Source organism: Electrophorus electricus, chromosome 2 (genome assembly GCF_041902795.1).
Source record: "Electrophorus electricus isolate QZ-2024a chromosome 2, ASM4190279v1, whole genome shotgun sequence".
NCBI lineage: Eukaryota > Metazoa > Chordata > Actinopteri > Gymnotiformes > Gymnotidae > Electrophorus > Electrophorus electricus.
In genome coordinates this window covers 946,563-965,199 of record NC_137498.1, presented here as the reverse complement: position 1 = coordinate 965,199, position 18,637 = coordinate 946,563, and the positions used below count along the sequence as shown (strand labels likewise).

Sequence of the window (18,637 nt, the reverse complement as noted above, 5' to 3'; positions counted from 1 at the left end):
TTTTACCATTTAAAATTTGACCACATGAAATTTTACAACAGGCTACATGCTTGACAACCAATTTTTGACGGAAACACGAACACGTGAGCATAATACGCTCATATGGCAAGACGAGTTATTAGCTCATCTCAAAAATAGTTAAAACTCTCAACGGAACATTTCACTCATCACTTAAGAAAGTTCCCCGTAGTCTTTATCTTTATCTTGGCTAATCTGTCATAACATTTATTTTGGGTAACCTGTCATAGTATTTATCTTGGCTAAGATGTCGTAGTCTTTATCTTTGCTAATCTGTCGTCTTTTCATCTTTGTATAGGTCAGGATTCTTCTTGGTGAAATATTTAGTCAAGTAGCTGGTGTTGCCTGTTTTGCAGTGGAGAGATTTATAACACCTTTTTCGTAGAGATTTTGTTGTATCCGTTGTCTGGCCGTCTTCATCAGTGATGCAGGCTAAATGTGGCCACACTTGGCTCCTTGAGACCGTCTTTCATTGTTGTTGTAGCCATGCTAGCTAGCTAGCGAGCTTCCCGCCTTCTCGCTGCTCGCGACAGCTGGAGTGTCACCCGTCCGAGTCAAATTAGCACGCGCAGTTTGATTCACATATCCAGAATACTGATTCGGTTCCCGAGGTTATATTGAGTACTGAAAGCATCGAATTTTACAGAATCGAATCGTTTGCTACACTGTAGCATTGAAAAAGCACCGAACCTTCAATGCCTCCTGCAGTTCTAATGAGGGGAGTGTGGAGGGGAGAGGAATAAAATATTAAATTGAATATTTTTGAATAAAATAAACTTAATATGACAAGTAATTTAATAACTTTTAAGTGTAATGAAATTAAATATTGTTTCTTGTATTTACTGCTGATCATGTTTATACATTGCACATATGTTCAGTCCTGCCTTACACCTTGACCTAGGTCTACTGTATACGTGCATTTTTATGTCTTTTGATTTAGTTAAACTACATGTGTGTTTTTAATTTATAATTAAAGCTAATTCATCAGTCCACTTTAGTTCCTCTGGTCTGGGTTTCGAAATGTTGTACTCAGTAACAAAATATTCATAAAAAGTAAAACACTTTCATTAGTAATAGCTGTAATGTAATGAAATTGTTATATTATGATGTTCATGTAAACGTACCAGAGTAAAAGCTGTTATCCAGAGTGCCTCGATGTCTCCCTCTACTGGTCACTGAGAGATATTGTCATATGAGAACGAAAGCGATAGAAGCGCTCTCGCTCTCAAAACACGCAGAATACCTGCTTGCTCTCAGACTTTGCTTAGGTAAGTTTACATTTTTATGACATAAACGAATACGATTATACATTATGGTTGTAAATTAGGCTTTAGTAATTGTTTTAGCACGAGTACTTTTGCCTGTCTTAACTTTAGGTGTCATAGTTTACTAGTAGCAAATTGATGGCCTTTATTTCCTCATAAAACACGAACTTTTACCTTAAAGAGTCCTAAACGCGGGGAGTTCCCCCTCCTGAAGAGACAAACACGGCAGCCCGTCTAATGAAATTTTAATCATATTTGTACAGCGTACGTTATTAAATCTCTGAACGTGAGAAGTCGCTGTAAAGTGTTTTACTATCAGGACTATATCAGGCTCTCACTGAACAGCCACATCAACGACGCTGCTTTACTTGAACCGAGGTGTAAGCGACACGGTTAAGATGACTGTACCAATATTGTAACATTAGTCATCTTTGTTTCACGGAATCTTTCAGATAAACCTCATATTTACAGATTATATGGAGCACAGACTACTTGACTACTTGTGCTACTTGAGTAGACTACTTGTGTTAGCTAAGGAAGGCACTAATATTGTACTTTAAAGTTACATTTGTTCTCAGAGAAACAGAATGATTGGTGGGAGACTCGTTTGTGGTAAAAAGCTGTTTTGTGGTAGTTTCTGTTGTAAGAAGCACTATAAAACAGAACTGTAGTTAAAATGTATTAAGCAATGTCATCTGAATCTGTCATATTTAGGCATTCATTTCTGAGAACAAAGAATGTTTAACTAATGATCAAATTAATGAGATACAGTATATTATATATATAAATATATAAATTAGATTATTAAATATTTTCATATAACATATATTTCATATATTTCAATATTTTCATTCAGAAAGCTTCTAATTAGTTATTTTTCTTTATTAAAGATGCAGGACAGTGTCTTCCTATTCTGTTCAACAGGAGAAATGTCAGTTAGAAGTGCATAGAAATTAAACACATAAAGACTTAAAACATGTAAAAATATCTGAGGTTTCTGGCCATCATGTCCTGTCAAAGGGGCCATCAGGGCATTTGTGTGATAATATACTGAGAGATTCTTTCTGACTTAATCTGTTCAGTCTGCTGCAGGAGTTAATCAGGAATTATGACAGTAACAGTTTGGTCTTAAAATCGAGTTTGTCTATTAGTTTACTTTTTGTAGGTTGGTGAAGTCCAGTTGGTTCTGTCTGAGGGCTCCGTTCTGAACATCATCCATCTAGACTGTATCATGGCAGAGATGTACAGAGATTATCACAGCATCGAAGGAGGACGTCCAAATCTCTCTGCTGAGAAGTTCACGGAATTGATGATTAACAGGTAGACATCCACTGAGAAAGCGAAAGACTGGAATCAAAGCAGGAAAATTTATTTAGAAATTTAGAAAAATGTCTGATTGTTTACAGAACATCTTAATATGAAATTAACCATTTAAAACAGTACTACAGAGGGTGTTTATACCAAACCTCAATAACCACTGTAAATAGCAGAAAAAAAAAAATCAAATGAATATAACAAAGATACAGATTACTCTTATGCAGATAAATAATGGAAGCTTTACCCTCCTGTTAGCAGGGACCCCATCTGCCTAACGATGGATATGAAGGGAACTCAGTGAAGTAGGGAGGACCTTCACTGAGGACATTTACTGCCAGTTTAATGATCTGATCATCCAGTGTTATTCAGTGTGGATCTGTGTTCTAATGGAAGAACAGTAAAAGAGTGTTATAGCAGGAGGGTGTTAGAACATGCTGGGTATTAAAGCAGGAGTCTCACAGCTGTTTTAAACACACGTGTCTGGTGTCTTTTGTCTGTCCATCAGTGTCCTCAGCACACCCTTCACACACAGCTGCATGCAGTTTGTACAAGTGCTAACTGCTGGTAGAAGCTTCCCTTAGAAAACTACATTACCCACAAACCTCCAGTGGAAAACTAAAGAAGGAATGATATTGTTCTCTGTGCAGGAAAATGGCAGAGGCCAGAGTTTCAGAAGATCAGGACCAGTTCAGATGTCCAGTCTGTCTGGATCTACTGAAGGATCCAGTGGCTATTCCCTGTGGACACAGTTTCTGTATGGTGTGTATTAATAAATGCTGGGATAAGGATCATCAGAGGGGAGTCTACAGCTGCCCTCAGTGCAGAGAGACTTTCACTCCAAGACCTGTTCTATGTAGAAACTACATGCTGGCTGAAGTGTTGGAGACACTGAAGAAGACAGAACTCCGAGCTGCTTCACCTGTTCACTGTTACGCTGGACCTGGAGATGTAGAGTGTGATTCCTGCACTGGGAGAAAACACAAAGCCATCAAGTCCTGTTTGGTGTGTCTGGCCTCCTTCTGTGAAACTCATATCAGACCTCACTATCAGTCTCCTGCCTTTAAGAAACACGCACTGGTTAAAGCCTCCACAAGACTACAAGAGAAGATTTGCTCTCAACATGATAAACTGAATGAGATCTTCTGTCATACTGATCAAAGTTTCATCTGTAATTTGTGTATGATGTATGAACACAAAGGTCACAATACAGTGTCAGTTGCAGCAGAAAGAAATAAGAAACAGGTGAGAACAAGAAATCTTGTAGAACCAGTTTATGGTCGTTACTAAACATTCGTAATAAACAGGATGGATCAGTCAGTGAACATGAGAACAGCCAACACCCATTTTGATGTTTAACACATGACAGTCTCTAATCTCTGTGGAATAAAAGTAAACTTTATCTGCTTAGATGATATTAATGTTCAACGTCACAGCTCATCATTTCCAACCATCTGAACATACTGTATTCACCCCCAGTCTGAGCTACAGGAGGAGCAGAGGAAACACCAGCAGAGAATCCAGGAGAAAGAGAAGAAGGTCCAGGAGCTGAAGCAGGCTGTGGACACTCTTAAGGTGAGTACTGAGCAGAGAGCTGCTGGAGCAGCTATTTCAGAGCTCAGTCAGGCCTCTCCACCAGTGAGCCAGTGAGGATACCAGTGTTTGGACACTTTGGGATCCTACACAACCACAATGTGCACTGTAAGTCATCCAGGGTCACAGTGAAAGAGTGGATGATAGTTCAGCTTTAAATGGACCTCCATCTTGTCTGTGTGTCTCCTAACAGCGCTCTGCACAGGCAGCAGTGGAGGACAGTGAGAGGATCTTTACTGAGCTGATCCGCTCCATTGAGAAAAAGCGCTGTGAGGTGAGACAGCTGATCAGAGATCAGGAGAAGACTGAACTGAGTCGAGTTGAAGGACTCCTGGATCAACTGGAGCAGGAGATTGCTGATCTTAAGAGGAGAGATGCTGAGCTGGAGCAGCTCTCCCACACAGAGGATCACATCCATTTCCTCCAGGTAACAAACTCTGTCTCAGCTACAGAGGAACCTGCTTCTCATCAAGTTTAAATAATGACTCTTCACAAAAGTTTATTAAAAATGCATTAAAAATGCTTGAAATTATATACTGTATTAATTCATTCATTCATGTCCACGATGTTGTTCTCTGTAGAGTTTCCCATCTCTCTGTGTCTCTTCTGGATCTGTGGAGTCATACAGCATCTCTGTTCATCAACATCCCTCATTTGATGGAGTGAAGAAATCTCTCTCTGATCTGAAGGAGCGAATAGAGACATTCTGTAAAGAGGAATTCAGCAAAATCTCTCCATGTGGTAAGAGGAGCAACAGAATGTGGTGTCAGAAGTGGGATGGTGCTGTAGAGACCATCAGGAGTGTGTTCATGGTTAAGAACCCACCCTCTGCTGTTAGGGGGATGGTATAATGCCCAGTGTGTGAACCCTGGTGAGGGACAGGGGCGTGACCCTGGATGATGAAGGGCTGGAGTGTGGAGGACTCATGGAAGGGGTGTAGTGGAGGTGTGCTCTCCTCAATGGGGAAGGCAGTGTGGTGACAGAGACCATCACCCCCTGAAGGAGAGAGGGTGATGTGATGGGGATTGTCACGTCAAGCAGGTGAAACAGCCATAATCTGTAATCTATAAAATATAATCTGGCAGCTCTAATCACACACATTTGTGTGATAATGGTTTGAAAGTGATTCTTATATTAAATAAACAACAACAAAAACATTAAACCTCACCCATATATAGAAACAAACAGAGGAGAGAGAAAGAAGATGTGTGTGTGTGTGTGTGTGTGTGTGTGTGTGTGTGTGTGTGTGTGTGTGTGTGAGTGAGTGTGTGTGTGTCTGTATGTATGTGTGTGTGTGTGAGTGTGTGTGTGTGTGTGTGTGTGTGTGTGTAGCGAGTATTTTATTCATTTCATGACTGGCCTTAAATAGGTTACAGACACAGTTAGTTGTATTCCAAAATGTTTAATTACTATGTGAAAATAACATTTATTTCATTTTGTTTTTTATACTTGTGAATGGTATAAAAAGCCTATTGGTGAAATATTTGGTTTCATACACACACACACACACACACCACAAACACACATGGTGGGGGGGGGGGGGTGAGAGAAAGAAGAGAGAATAACTGAGACACAAATGAAGACAAATAATCTTCCTGAATAAACTGACTGAACTTTGCCAAAGTCCGTTATTCACAGTAAGATTCAGGAATGTTTTGTTTTTAAATAAATAATCCACATATAATCCCACTGTTAGTCTGATCAGGTTCTGGATGGGCCTCATTTGGGCCTCATTCATTCATTCATTCATTCATTCTGTTGGACATTTTGTTTCTCCACAGCTGCAGCAGTTCAGATTTTACCATCAGAGCCAAAGACCAGAGAAGATTTCTTGAAATGTAACACACACACACACACACACAGAAAGAGAAACATGCTGATTTCAGAATTAAATTGCCATTGCTACCATGGTAACAGACATTTTGTAATCATTAACTATTCAACATGGAAATGTATGAGAACTGTAACAAGCACAGATAATTTTATTTTTATTTACATTAATATATTTTGTGAATTAAACCTAAAATGCTCTTTTTCAGATTTCTGTCAGCTGACTCTGGATCCCAACACAGCACATCGTTACCTCATTCTGTCTGAGAAGAACAGAGTGGTGACAAACAGTGTGAAAGTCCAGCCATACTCTGAACATCCAGAGAGATTTGACTACTGGGATCAGGTGTTGTGTAAGGAGAGTGTGTGTGGACGCTGTTACTGGGAGGTTGAGTGGAACAATGGGAGATGGGGAGTGTACATATCAGTCTCATATAAAGATATCACCAGGAAAGGACAGGGTAATGAGTGTGGGTTTGGCTACAACACTCAGTCCTGGAGTCTGGCATGTTCTTCTACTCTCACTTTCTGGCACAACAACATTAATACTGAGATCCCAGACCCACCGTCCTCCAGAATAGGAGTGTATGTGGATCACAGTGCAGGAACTCTGTCCTTCTACAGAGTCTCTGACACAATGACCCTCCTACACACAATCCACACCACATTCACTCAGCCTCTCTATGCTGGGTTTGGGGTCTATGGAGGCTCAACTGTGAGGTTATGTGATACAAAATAATGTTTTGATATTTTACTATTCTAATTAAGTTGATTTAATTAGGAGTCAAATCAGTTTTAGTCTGTATCTACTGTACATACAATAGTCTTTCACACCATATTCACTTAGCCCCTCTATGCTAGTTCAGAATGGGTCATTGCTTCTTTGTTAGTGATGGATCATGTGTGAGATTATGTGATCCTTAATAATGTGTCTGTGCTACATTATGGTCAGTCATGGGAAGATGAGAAATCTATGCACACTGTAACACTGGTCCTACATGATATTGTTCATTTATCCAGCTCAGTCTCTCTGATATTGGTTAGGACTCTTTAGTTTCACTGTTGGTTAGGAATCATTAGTTTCACTGTTGGGCACAATAAGAAAACACAGAAAGAGGCCCATGAGTTTATTTTGGTCAATTACTGTCACTTTTTTATAGTAATAAACATGTACATGTAACTTGATTCCTACATAATTTCAGGATACATTTTGCTTCATGAGTCTTAAAATAATCAGAGGTTTGCAGAGAAACAAGACATTTCAACAGAGGTCTTTCATAAGCTGTGCCAGCAAAGTGTTTCTGAAGTTCAAAGAAGTGAAATCAGCTTTTTTGTGATGATTAGATCATAAATCATATTGTGGATTATCTCTGAAATAAATTCCTCACAATACATGAGCCCATGTCATATCTACACAGGGCCCCATTAAACATAGAAACATGTATCTGGGATAAATTGGATTTCTGTATTTTCTACTGTAAAATTGTATCAGATTGTTTACGTGTTATATTTTAATCAGTGAATTCTCTTCTCTCCATCTGTAGAAACCAAAAGTCCAATTAACCAGATGAATGTCAGTGTACTGTATGAAGGTCCTGTAGTAGATAAACCAGCAGTGTCAGAGTCTTAGTCTGCATTAGCAAAGAAATCCCAGAACAACAAAACAGGGTCACTACAACAAACAGGCAGTGGAATAAACCACTCACCATTCACTAAGAGTGGTGGCAGTACTGCACTAAGACAGGAACAAATAGGCAGGCTTAAATAGACAGGTGTAGTTGAATACAGGTATAATCAGCAGGCCAGTGATGAGGAACATAAACCTCTATTGAATCAAACTATATTCTTGATGTCTCAGAAGTTTCCGTCTGATTGAAACTGTATTTATATAATATTGGGCATGACTGCATGACCCTACATCACATCTGATTCATTTTAAGTCATTTTATGTAACTATTTTAATACATGATTACATGATTCACTTGCATGATTATTATTTACATATCATTATATGATTACATATTTATTATGATATGATTATCATATACTATTCTCTGCAACATAAAGTGTGAATATATTACTTTAATATTGAATACTGGAGTTCTTTTCTCTTCTCCATCTATATAAAGCAGAAGTCCTAGTAACCAGATGAATTTCAGTGTACTGTATGAAGCTCCTGTAGTAGATAAACCAGCAGTATCAGGGTCTTAATCTGCATTAGCAAAGGGCTCAAGAAACCTCATACGCATCTGGTTTGGGCTTGAATGGGTTAAAGTCTCAGTAAAAGCTTCATTTACTTTGTGGGAGTTGTTAGTTTCCTCAGTTTGTAACAGAAGGGCTTTATTTGTTAGGACACATAAGCATTCCTCCCCTTTTACATATTTGGAAAAGAATTAACAGGGATGGTCAACTCCTGAAGAACTAATTAAATTATATTTATTTTTGATCCATTTACTCATTTTTTTTCATGTAATCATTTGAATCTGTAAACTTTAAAGCATAAAAGTCTTGTTGGGTGAGTTACTCTGAAATAAATGTTGCAAAGTTCATCCAGTGTTTGATTTTATTTTTTGCCCATTTATTCCACCAGACAGTAGACAGAAGTTCCACACTGCTGTCCTGTGTTCTACTGGTAATTAACAACAATGTATTATTATTGTCACGCCCCAGTCATCAATCACCAAAGAACCACAAATCACACTTCATAACCACTCCCCTATTCACAATCACCTGTTTATTAGTAATCACCTGCACCTGTCCCTCATCTCACTAACTCCTATTCAAGACCCACAGGTGACCATGTTCAGTGCTTTACACTTCAGCTACTACAGCTGTCTGTCACTTGTCTGTGTTTGTTGCTGTTGTCATTACTAGCATGTTTTGTTTGTTTCTTCCTGTTTTGGGGTTTTTATTAAAATCTGCTCTTTGTTATAATCACTTGCAACTTGCTTTGTTCCTGAAACATGTCACAGTTCTGAGTGTAATGAGGTGACTGAGGGGTGGGACTAGAGGTGATTGACACTTTTTGGAGGTGGAGCCCTCTAACTGGGGACAGTTATAAAAGGGACAGCTGTCATCTTTTGATGGACTTGTATGAAGTGCTGGTGTCCTGTATAAATGTTACTAGGATATATTTATGTTACTAGGGGGTTTATATGGAGCTGTTTATATTGTACTTTACTTTGTCTTGGAGCTCTTTAATCTCTGAATGAGACAAGGCTGCCGCTTTGGCCAAATCTGAAAGAATTCAGGAAACATAGTGCCAGAGGTGTTGTGTACTGGAGATTCATCCAGGAGAAACACCTCATGAACTGGATGTTCACTGGAAATTCATCCTGGAGAAACACCTCATGAACTGTACGTCCACCTGACGGAGTTATTCTCCAAATGGGTCAAACTCAAACAGAAGTAAGTAAAGGTGAGGTGATTATCTTGGAGGATCTTCTCTGGATGAAGAACACAGAACTGGAGCTGTGGATTAAATACTGAAATCCAAAGACAGCAGAATGGCTGTCTGAAGTCTTAATCTCTGCCAGGAGGAGTCAGAAGCCCTGTCACTTCATTCAGTGATGTTACTCCAGACACAAATCTGTAGGGGAGTGTCGTTCCTAAATCCCCATTCAGCGGGTTTTAAAGTTAAACATTCAAACATAAAAATGCAGACTTCACAATTAGTAGAAGAGAATAGCTGGTCCTGTCCTTTCCTGCAGGTTAACGTTAACAAGCATTGCTGAGGCACCTGTATTCACCTTTTTACATACTAGTGTTTGCGTTCACCACCATTAGATCCATCCATACATTAGTCATCATATACATACTGATATTCAACTCCCACACCAGTTGGAACCCATTACCACCACATTCCAAGAGAAGACTTCTCTTAACCTTTTTCTAAAGAAGATTTTTCTATACGGTCCTGAGCCTTGGGGAGAGGTCATATATCTTACCCTTAGGTCCACCAAAGCTTACCCAGGATCCTTTGCTGAAGCTCTGTCCACAAATTATTCTGAAAGGACACAGAATCTTAGTACTCCCTTATGTTTTATGTTATTAATCTGTCTCTTTTTACCGTTAACACTTTTATTATGTTACCACCCTGGCATGGCACTGGTTGGCATGGAGCTGATTGGCATGGTGCTGGTTGGCATGGTGCTGGTTGGCCTGGCGTTGGTTGGCATGGCGTCCCTTCTTCATGCACCAGCACACCAGTCACTCTACAGGCACTTGGGAGCCGCTCGGCAGGTTGTCTCTTCTAAGACCTCGTCCACTGTGTAACCCTGGACTGTGTAACCCAGGACTATGCATCCCTGTACTGTGTAACCCTGGACTATATAACCCTGGACTGTGTAACCTTGGACTATGTATCCCTGGACTGTGTAACCTTGGACTATGTATCCCTGGACTGTAACCCTTGACTGTTCCTCTCTATCTTATCCAGTGTGGTGAGCTCCACGTGCTCTTCTGTCATTCAGGAAGTTCCAGTACTGACTCCTCCTGCACACACACTGCTGAATCCCACTTCTGACATCAAGGTGCTTCAGTGAAGAGTTTTCAAAGAACACACTCTCTTAACAAACACAATAACAACAACAACAACCACACACACAAAGAACACACTCTCTTAACAAACACAACAACAACAACACACACACACACACAAACACACACATACAAAGAGGGTAAATCTAAGCGCTAAATCAAAAAGGAACATGACTAAAAACCTCTTGTGAACATAAGCAAACAAAATCTACAACAAATATTAAATATTAAACAGAATTTGAGTTAATTAAACTAATTAGCTAGCTAACACAATAAGCATTAATTAAACATAATTGAACTAATAAAAGTGAGCTGATGGGCATCCTGGGAATTCAAAATAAAAGTCCTGCAATAATTTTGGGAATTCTTGCCTTCACAATATGTTAACCTGAAAATGCAAATTCGTTTGTACACATAAATGTATTTTCCAAATGTATATAATAATGCTGACAATTTGTACCCATGATTATTTTTTTTAATTCATGTAGATTTAGTAAGGTCCTTCAAAATAAAAGTCTAGGAATAAGACAGAATCAACTCTACAGAAAACTCCCTGTGAATCAATATATTTGTCAAAATTGTATGGGTTATATGAGCAAACTTACTCTTTGATGCTTACAGACCAATAGACTGAGAGGATGACTCATCAAAATATCTTTACTTCTGACATTTACACTGAAGAGAAACTGTGCACCTGTAAGTACGTGTTCTGTGGTCACACATCACAATGTACATCCAAACGTTTGCATCTTTAAGTCACATGTTCTAACCAGTCAAGGACACGGGTGGACAAGGCTGGGAGATCATGCAGAATGACTATTGTCCTGTCAGAAAATGTACATGCGTGGCAGAGTAAAGAGATTCATAGCGCAAGTGCACATAATAATAATAATAATAATAATAATAATAATAATAATAATAATAATAATAATAATGATAATAATAACATAAAATGTCCCTAGAAACTGCTACTTTAATTAAGTACTTTAATTAAGTAATCACATAAAACAGGATATATATATAGATAGATAGATAGATAGATAGATAGATAGATAGATAGATAGATAGATAGATAGATAGATAGATAGAGAGAGATTTTTATAGTGAAGTACACAGTTTCCAGAGAAACAGAACATTTAAGACAGAGGTCCACAACTCTTAATACACACACACACACACACACACACACACACACACACACACACACACACACACACACACACACACACACACACACACCTCTACTGGCTCTACCTAGAGCCAGAGACTAGAAGCTGTAGACCCAACGTACTTTACGATGACTAAACCAACCAAACCATCACCGCTAAAACTCTAGCACTTATTGTTTATTGCACTTATCATTGCACATATTGTTTATTGCACTTATTATTGTTTAAGATAGACCTTATGTATTTTGTACTTCTAGATATCTGCACTAATTCCCTGTATTTCTACAGTATTCTAGATCACTGGTGTCTTGGACTCTAACCTGCTGTGCTGGTTAGGAGGTTTTCCATTGGTAAATGACAAAGCACTTTTGTAAGTCTGGATAAGAGCGTCTGCTAAATGCCGTAAATAATGTAAATGTAAAAGGTGGGTGTGTTTGGTCACTGAACATCTCCAGACCACAGAGGTGATGGGAAGCACTTGTCAAGAGTGGTAACGCTCTTCACAACACACACACACACACACAAACACACACACACACCCACACACACACTAGCATGGCAACTTTTAATGGCCTCTTTGGTTCTTTCATCGGTGTGGTCACACACAGGTGTGGTCACACACAAGGTCTGGTCACACACAGGTGTGGTCACGCACAGGTGTGGTCACACACAGAGGTTATACATCATATCAGTGTTGGCCAAATTCCTTTATTCACATTCCATCTAATAGAGCATCACGTCTGTAATTTCCAACCCATCAAATATATTCCACAGAAACCAGTTTGTCTACTAATACATGGAAGTAGACTTGAATTTGACTTTATTTCTTTAAGAAAAAAAACCAACATATCTCAATTATCATATAGTAACATGGTCAGTGTTATCATGGCAACAGAAGTCCGTTAAAATGAAGTTTCTCTACATCTGTCAGTGATGTGTGACTACAGAAATGCAGAGGTCAGGTTGAATGCTAGAACAGCTCTCCCTTGAGTGTAAGCTGAGTATGACACCGAGCAAAGTTAACATGAAGTATATAATGTAGTGACCACAGTGTTGTAGAGGGGTGGTTGTACTGGGACTTCAGTGTCAGAAGAATGGATTACAGATCCTGACTGGGGGTTATAAGACAGAGAACTTGGGTTATAACACAGAGAACTGGGGTTAGAACAGAGAACTTGGGTTATAACACAGAGAACTGGGGTTAGAACAGAGAACTTGGGTTATAAGACAGACAACTGGGGTTATAACAGATAACTGAGGTTATAACAGAGAACCTCACGACAAAAGCTTTGGGGCTTCCCACCATCGCTGTGGTGAGACTGCATCATAGTGTCAGTCTGATGAGTTACAGATGCATAGTAAAGTCATTAGACCTGTCTGTGTTAAACAGAGTTCTCCATGTTCTCATGCCCGTGTCTACGTGTGCTCCTTGCGCTTCAGAAGTCTCCGGAAGGCTTGTTTGAAGTCCTCGTTGAAGCTGGTGTAGAGGAGTGGGTTGATGAGGGAGTTGACGTACCCCAGCCAGGTCAGCAGGTCGGACACCCGTGGCGATGGCTGAAGCAGCTTCAGACCCGTCAGCAGCTCTTTGATGAAGAAGGGCAGCCAGCAGGCAATGAAGGCCCCGAGGATGAGGCCGAGGATACGGGCTGCCTTCCTCTCCCGCGAGCTGCAGATCTGGTCGCGCTCATCGGTGCCAGCGTCGCCGTCCTTCTCCGGGGACACCACGTGGGCAGCCGCATTGAGGTGGTCCAACTCCATGGTGGGGTCGGAGGTGGAGAGGTCAGACAGGCAGAAGGCGTGCGTGACCCGGCAGTGGTTGATCGAGTTCTGGCTGTCCGTGCTGCGGCTCAGGTGCCGCGAGGAGCCGCGTTTCTGGTAGAGCGTCTTGGCGGCGCTGTAGATGCGCGAGTACAGGACAAGGATGAGCGTCATGGGGATGTAGAAGGCCCCGAACGTGCTGTAGATGCTGTAGCCCACCTGGAAAACACCACAGTGTGAGTCTGAGACACAGGGGGCGCTCTGGAGCACCTCAACATCACCCGATGAACCGTCAGTAACACTAGGGGCCCTGCTGCAGAGATCGTAGAGATGTAGACATGGCAGCATGTTGCCAAAGGGGGCGCCAGAATGGTCTTAGTGATCTTAGACATCACAGCTGTAGGTCCACACACTGGCTCCAGACACAAACCCAATAGTCACATACTGGGACGAGGCGTGGGCGAGAAATGAGACATACCTTCACATTCACACACACACACACACACACACACACACACACACACACACACACACACACACACACACACACACACACACACACACACTTATGAATGCCTGAATAGGTAGAGGGCATGCAGGGACACACTACTGCTGTCAGAACATTACTTGCTTTATTAGACAATACATACTTTGCAGACTGTCAGACCACGCCCCTAGACGCTGTCTTCAGACCACGCCCACAGACACTGTCCTCAGACCATGCCTACACATTTCTCATTTCATACAGACCTGATCGTGCTCAATGATACACACGCTGGCCCTGCCCCTGTCGCCACGGTGACGCCAGAACAGTGGGGGCATGGAGATGAAGATGGAGATGAGCCACACACTGGTTACCATGGCAGCGGCGCGGCGGGCGGTCCTCTTGCGCGCATACTCAATGGCCTTGGTGATGGCCCAGTAGCGGTCCAGCGCGATCACACACAGGTGGAGGATGGAACAGGTGCAGCAGGTCATGTCCACGCTCAGCCACACCTCACACACCACCCGGCCCAGGCACCACGTCTCCATGGCAATGTAAAGGATGCTCAGTGGCATCACCAGTATCGCAACCAGGAAGTCCGTAACAGCCAATGAGCAGATGAGGTAGTTGGCAGGAAGGTGGAGCTTCTTGGTGGTGCAGATGGCAGTGATGACAGCGGCGTTGACGATGGCTGTCAGCAATGTCAGCAACACCAACACCGTCACCACCGCGAGACGCTCTGTAACCATGGTGACAGGCACTGCTGCCCCTGGAGCGGAGGTGGTGTTGGTGCTGTTAGGTAAAGGTGGAGCTCCAGAACTTTCACTGAGGTATCGCTCCATCTCTGCTCCGAGTTGTATCACTCTCGGTGGGCAGGACGGGTCCAGTCTGCCTGGGTGATCCAGCAGGCCTCGCGGCAGTCCTGCAGTGGGGTCAGCGGGACACACAGAACCGATCATACAGCTGATCTCAACTTTAATTCACACTGCTGATCTCAACTTTAATTCACACAGCTGATCTAAACTTTAATTCACACAGCTGATTGCAACCTTAATTCACACAGAATTAAACAGACAGAACTGCCTGGAAACAAACGGATCCATCTGGAGCTTTATTGAGGAGTTTTATTGTGGTGTTTTTATTGCGGTGTTTCATTGTGGTGTTTTATTGTGGTTGTTTTATTGTGGTGTTTCATTGTGGTGTTTTTTAGTCATTTCAGTATCTTGAAAGCTAATGCTTTGGGGATTTATTTTGGGGTCGTATGACTTCTTTTATTCATGTTCCACATTATTTTTAACAAGAAAAGATTATCAGGTTAAATGATCTCAGCACCCTGGCAGATAATTCCATCTCTGAAGCATTTATCATTTCTTAATGTAATACTGTTTTTTTCTACCATCATGATGAAAAGTCTCTAATTAATTTATTGAACAGCTGAGGTGGTGGTTCATAATTAATGCATAATTAATACATAATTCATGCATAATTGCTGTATTCCAGCCTTAACAAGGGACGACAGAAGACGAACCTTCATGAAGACGCAGTCCAGATACGATCAGGCACAGCTGACATTTACACTCATACTCATCACTCACACTGCATACCTCATTCTGTTTTAAAACATCACTTTGACAGTTTTAACTTATGAAATTATTCATTCTTTTGCTCTGTAACTATTTACTTTTGTTGACTTTAACTGTAGCGTCCAGATGAAGAGAGCTATCCCCTGTCCCCACACGCACACAAACGGCCTTCGGGAGGACAGCCCGCCCTTCTGAGTCTTGGTTCCTCTCCAGGTTTCTTCCTCGTGCTCTAGGGAGTTTTTCCTCACCACTGTCGACCTCAGCTCGCTCACTGGGGGTTTGGACTTGGACATTTGTAAAGCTGCTTTGTGACAACAGCTGTTGTAAAAATGAGTAGATAAATAAATTTGAATTGACACACACAGTGAACCATCTAAGGGCATCAGTGGCAAGGAAAAACTCCCTAGAGCATGAGGAAGAAACCTTGAGAGGAACCAAGACTCACGGGGGGGCCCGTCCTCCTCTGGGTGACAACAAACACTACAAAAGCAACAATATAAACCATAAAGAGCACCATAAAGAGCAGAATAAGTAGTGAGAGAGAGAAAAAAGTGTGTGTGTGTGTGTGTGTGTGTGTGTGTGTGTGTGTGTGTGTGTGTGTGTGTGAGAGAGAGACCTATTACAGATAAGAGAAGGAAGATAATATGGCACTTGTCTCCAGGATACACATCCAATAATCTAATCTAATGATCTAATCTGGTTTTGCCATATTTAAATGTTTTGTACTGAAGCAGTCTCTATTCTGTCTGCCAGTGTGTGAGGGGAACCTGGTCCTGGGTGTGTGGTCTCAGAGCATCACATCCACCACTACGACCCACACGTCACAGTGAAGCAGGCGCTTTCTTACCTGAATGGAAGAACAGAAAGTAGACGTTTAATCTAAACTGTGTGTTGGTCTCTTGCATCTTGGTTCTATAAGTGGTTGAAGCTGCCATCACTAGCACTGCTAGTTCATGTGTATCTGTGTGTATCACTCAGGTACAGCTACATGAACATGATTACCAGACCTGCTAACTCCTGCCACCTGGCTGGGCCACATAAAAATGATAATATATTTATTTTGAAAAGAATAAAAGTGCAGAAACCACAGTTAACAAGGTAAACAGGATGGCTAAATGCACACAGAGATAAAGTAGAGATTGAACACCTGAATGAAAGGACTTTACTATTAGGACTATTGAACAGAGTTCTGTCCACTAGAGGGCAGCTGTCAGATGGCACTTGGACACTTGTACAGGATCCCCAGTAGGGTTTATGGGACCTCAGAGCCCCTTCTGGAGGGCTAGTGTTAGGATTAGGATTAAGATTAGGGTTAGTTAGGGTTAGGTTAGGTTAGGTTAGGGTTAGGATTAGGGTTAGGATTTACGGTTGTTAGGGATAGAGTTCAGATTAGGGTTAGTTAGGGTTAGAGTTTAGGGTTTTGTTAAGGATAGAGTTAGGAGTAGGGTTAGGGTTAGTTGGGATATAGGGTTAGGGTTTAGGGTTGTGTTAGGTTTGTGTTAAGGATAGAGTTAGGATTATGGTTAGGGTTTAGGGTTGTGTTAGGGTTAGGGTTTAGGGTTTAGGGTTGTGTTAGGGATAGAGTTAGGGTTAGGGTTTAGGGTTAGGGATAGAGTTAGGATTAGGGTTAGGGTTTAGGGTTAGGGTTAGGGTTAGGGTTAGGGTTAGGATTAGGGTTAGGGTTAGGGATAGAGTTAGGATTAGGGTTAGGGTTTAGGGTTAGGGTTAGGGTTAGGGTTAGGGATAGAGTTAGGATTAGGGTTAGGGTTAGGGTTGTGTTATGGTTAGGGTTTAGGGTTGTGTTAGGGATAGAGTTAGGGTTAGGGTTTAGGGTTAGGGATAGAGTTAGGGTTAGGGTTAGGGTTTAGGGTTAGGGTTAGGGTTTAGGGTTTAGAAAGAGACACAAATGTATGGGTGACACAAGCATCTCCAGTTCTGGGGTTGAAAGGACAGAAGACACCACACATCCTGATTCCATGTCGTCATAGTAACAGTCAAAGAAGGAAAGCTGAGACAGAAAAAGAGTAAAAGAAAAGTAAAAAATACAGAGAGAAAGAGAGAGAGCAAGAGAGAGACAGAGAGAAAGAGAGAGCGAGAGAGAGAGAGACTGAGAGACTGAGAGAGAGAGAGAGAGAGAGAGAGAGAGAGAGAGAGAGAGAGAGAGAGAGAGAGAGAGAGAAAGAGAAATCCTGAGACAAAATTTGTGCAAATCTTGTGCCAAAATGGTGAAGTGGACTGTGAGAGTGTAGCGCACAGACACACCAAATCCAACAAAATGAACTTAAACTCCTTGGAAACACCTTTGTTCAGGCATGACACTAATACGCACGTGGAAAACCATTTTATCATGTTTTTCATTTGGCTGTGTTGGAGAATGAGAAGAAACATGTGCGCTTCAAGGTTAGATTCCAAACGCATGACTGAATTCACCAATGAGGTAATGCAGAGAGAGATAGAGTCTTAGTTTCCCAGTAAGATGTCACGCATGAAGAATCATGGTAAACCCACGAAACAAATCCTCTCTTCAAGTTAATTCTGTTGAATCACACATATCCAGTTATCCACATATCCATATTAGTCTTTAATCTGTTCACATAATCGAGTGATTCTAATGAGGTTTAGCTCTTGGAGAAGGCGGAGCCAAGCTCAGTCTGACCAGAAACACCGTCGTGCTGCATCATTTCTCCTCACCATTCACCATCGCATTGCAGCTCTTTAGCTGTTTTCCACTGAGCACTGGGAACGGACGGATGGACTCGCATGCCGTTGGAATGCGAGTGACCACGGAGGGCTGGTCTGACCCTGGCTACGCTGACAGCCCGTCGGCCGTGGGCGGGAGCCATTATTTCTGTGGGATAATTGTAGCAATTAGCAGATTCAGCATGGCAAGCAGCCAATGAGAGCTTTGTGGGAAATCATCCTGTGTCTGTCTGAAGTGCTTTGTACCTTGGTGTGGAGTTTGCAAAGTGGGAACCAACAAATGTGATGAAATATGCAGAAAGATTAACAGCCTCAGGAAAAAGGATTTTAAAAGACACCTCATAAAGAGAGAACAACACTGAGCAAACACCACTCCTCATAAAG

General features: G+C 41.5%; 2 protein-coding genes across 4 annotated transcripts; one reads left to right on the top strand and one right to left on the bottom strand.

Annotated features, from left to right (window-relative positions):
- The first annotated feature begins 1,161 nt into the window (after nt 1–1,161).
- On the top strand, nt 1,162–8,569 carry LOC113582936 (tripartite motif-containing protein 16-like). 3 transcript variants are annotated; one of them, XM_035528994.2, is made up of 8 exons: nt 1,162–1,286; nt 2,435–2,603; nt 3,248–3,842; nt 4,077–4,172; nt 4,384–4,617; nt 4,772–4,931; nt 5,972–6,028; nt 6,230–8,569. In XM_035528994.2, exons 2-8 carry the CDS (start codon nt 2,515–2,517, stop codon nt 6,757–6,759), a joined length of 1,761 nt encoding a protein of 586 aa, XP_035384887.1. In that variant the 5' UTR covers nt 1,162–1,286; nt 2,435–2,514; the 3' UTR covers nt 6,760–8,569. The 3 variants fall into 3 exon arrangements, with proteins under 3 accessions (XP_035384887.1, XP_081551127.1, XP_035384885.1); XM_081695001.1 differs by having other exon boundaries at nt 3,248–3,359; nt 5,972–8,569; XM_035528992.2 differs by having other exon boundaries at nt 5,972–8,569.
- A 3,847-nt stretch (nt 8,570–12,416) lies between these two features.
- On the bottom strand, nt 12,417–14,979 carry htr1e (5-hydroxytryptamine receptor 1E). Its single transcript, XM_027018990.3, has 2 exons — nt 14,237–14,979; nt 12,417–13,705 (listed from the first exon to the last, which is right to left on the bottom strand). Exons 1-2 carry the CDS (start codon nt 14,927–14,929, stop codon nt 13,145–13,147), a joined length of 1,254 nt encoding a protein of 417 aa, XP_026874791.2. The 5' UTR covers nt 14,930–14,979; the 3' UTR covers nt 12,417–13,144.
- Between the last annotated feature and the right edge of the window lie 3,658 nt (nt 14,980–18,637).

Bases quoted from the DNA above. Each gene is read 5' to 3' on its own strand.
- LOC113582936 (XM_035528992.2), top strand. From the start codon at position 2,515: ATGGCAGAGATGTACAGAGATTATCACAGCATCGAAGGAGGACGTCCA. The intron at 2,604-3,247 runs GTAGACATCCAC...TTCTCTGTGCAG, and splicing joins ACGGAATTGATGATTAACAG to GAAAATGGCAGAGGCCAGAG. The intron at 4,932-5,971 runs GTAAGAGGAGCA...GTTTCTCCACAG, and splicing joins CAGCAAAATCTCTCCATGTG to CTGCAGCAGTTCAGATTTTA.
- htr1e (XM_027018990.3), bottom strand. From the start codon at position 14,929: ATGATCGGTTCTGTGTGTCCCGCTGACCCCACTGCAGGACTGCCGCGA. The intron at 13,706-14,236 runs GTCTGTATGAAA...GGTGTTTTCCAG, and splicing joins GTATCATTGAGCACGATCAG to GTGGGCTACAGCATCTACAG.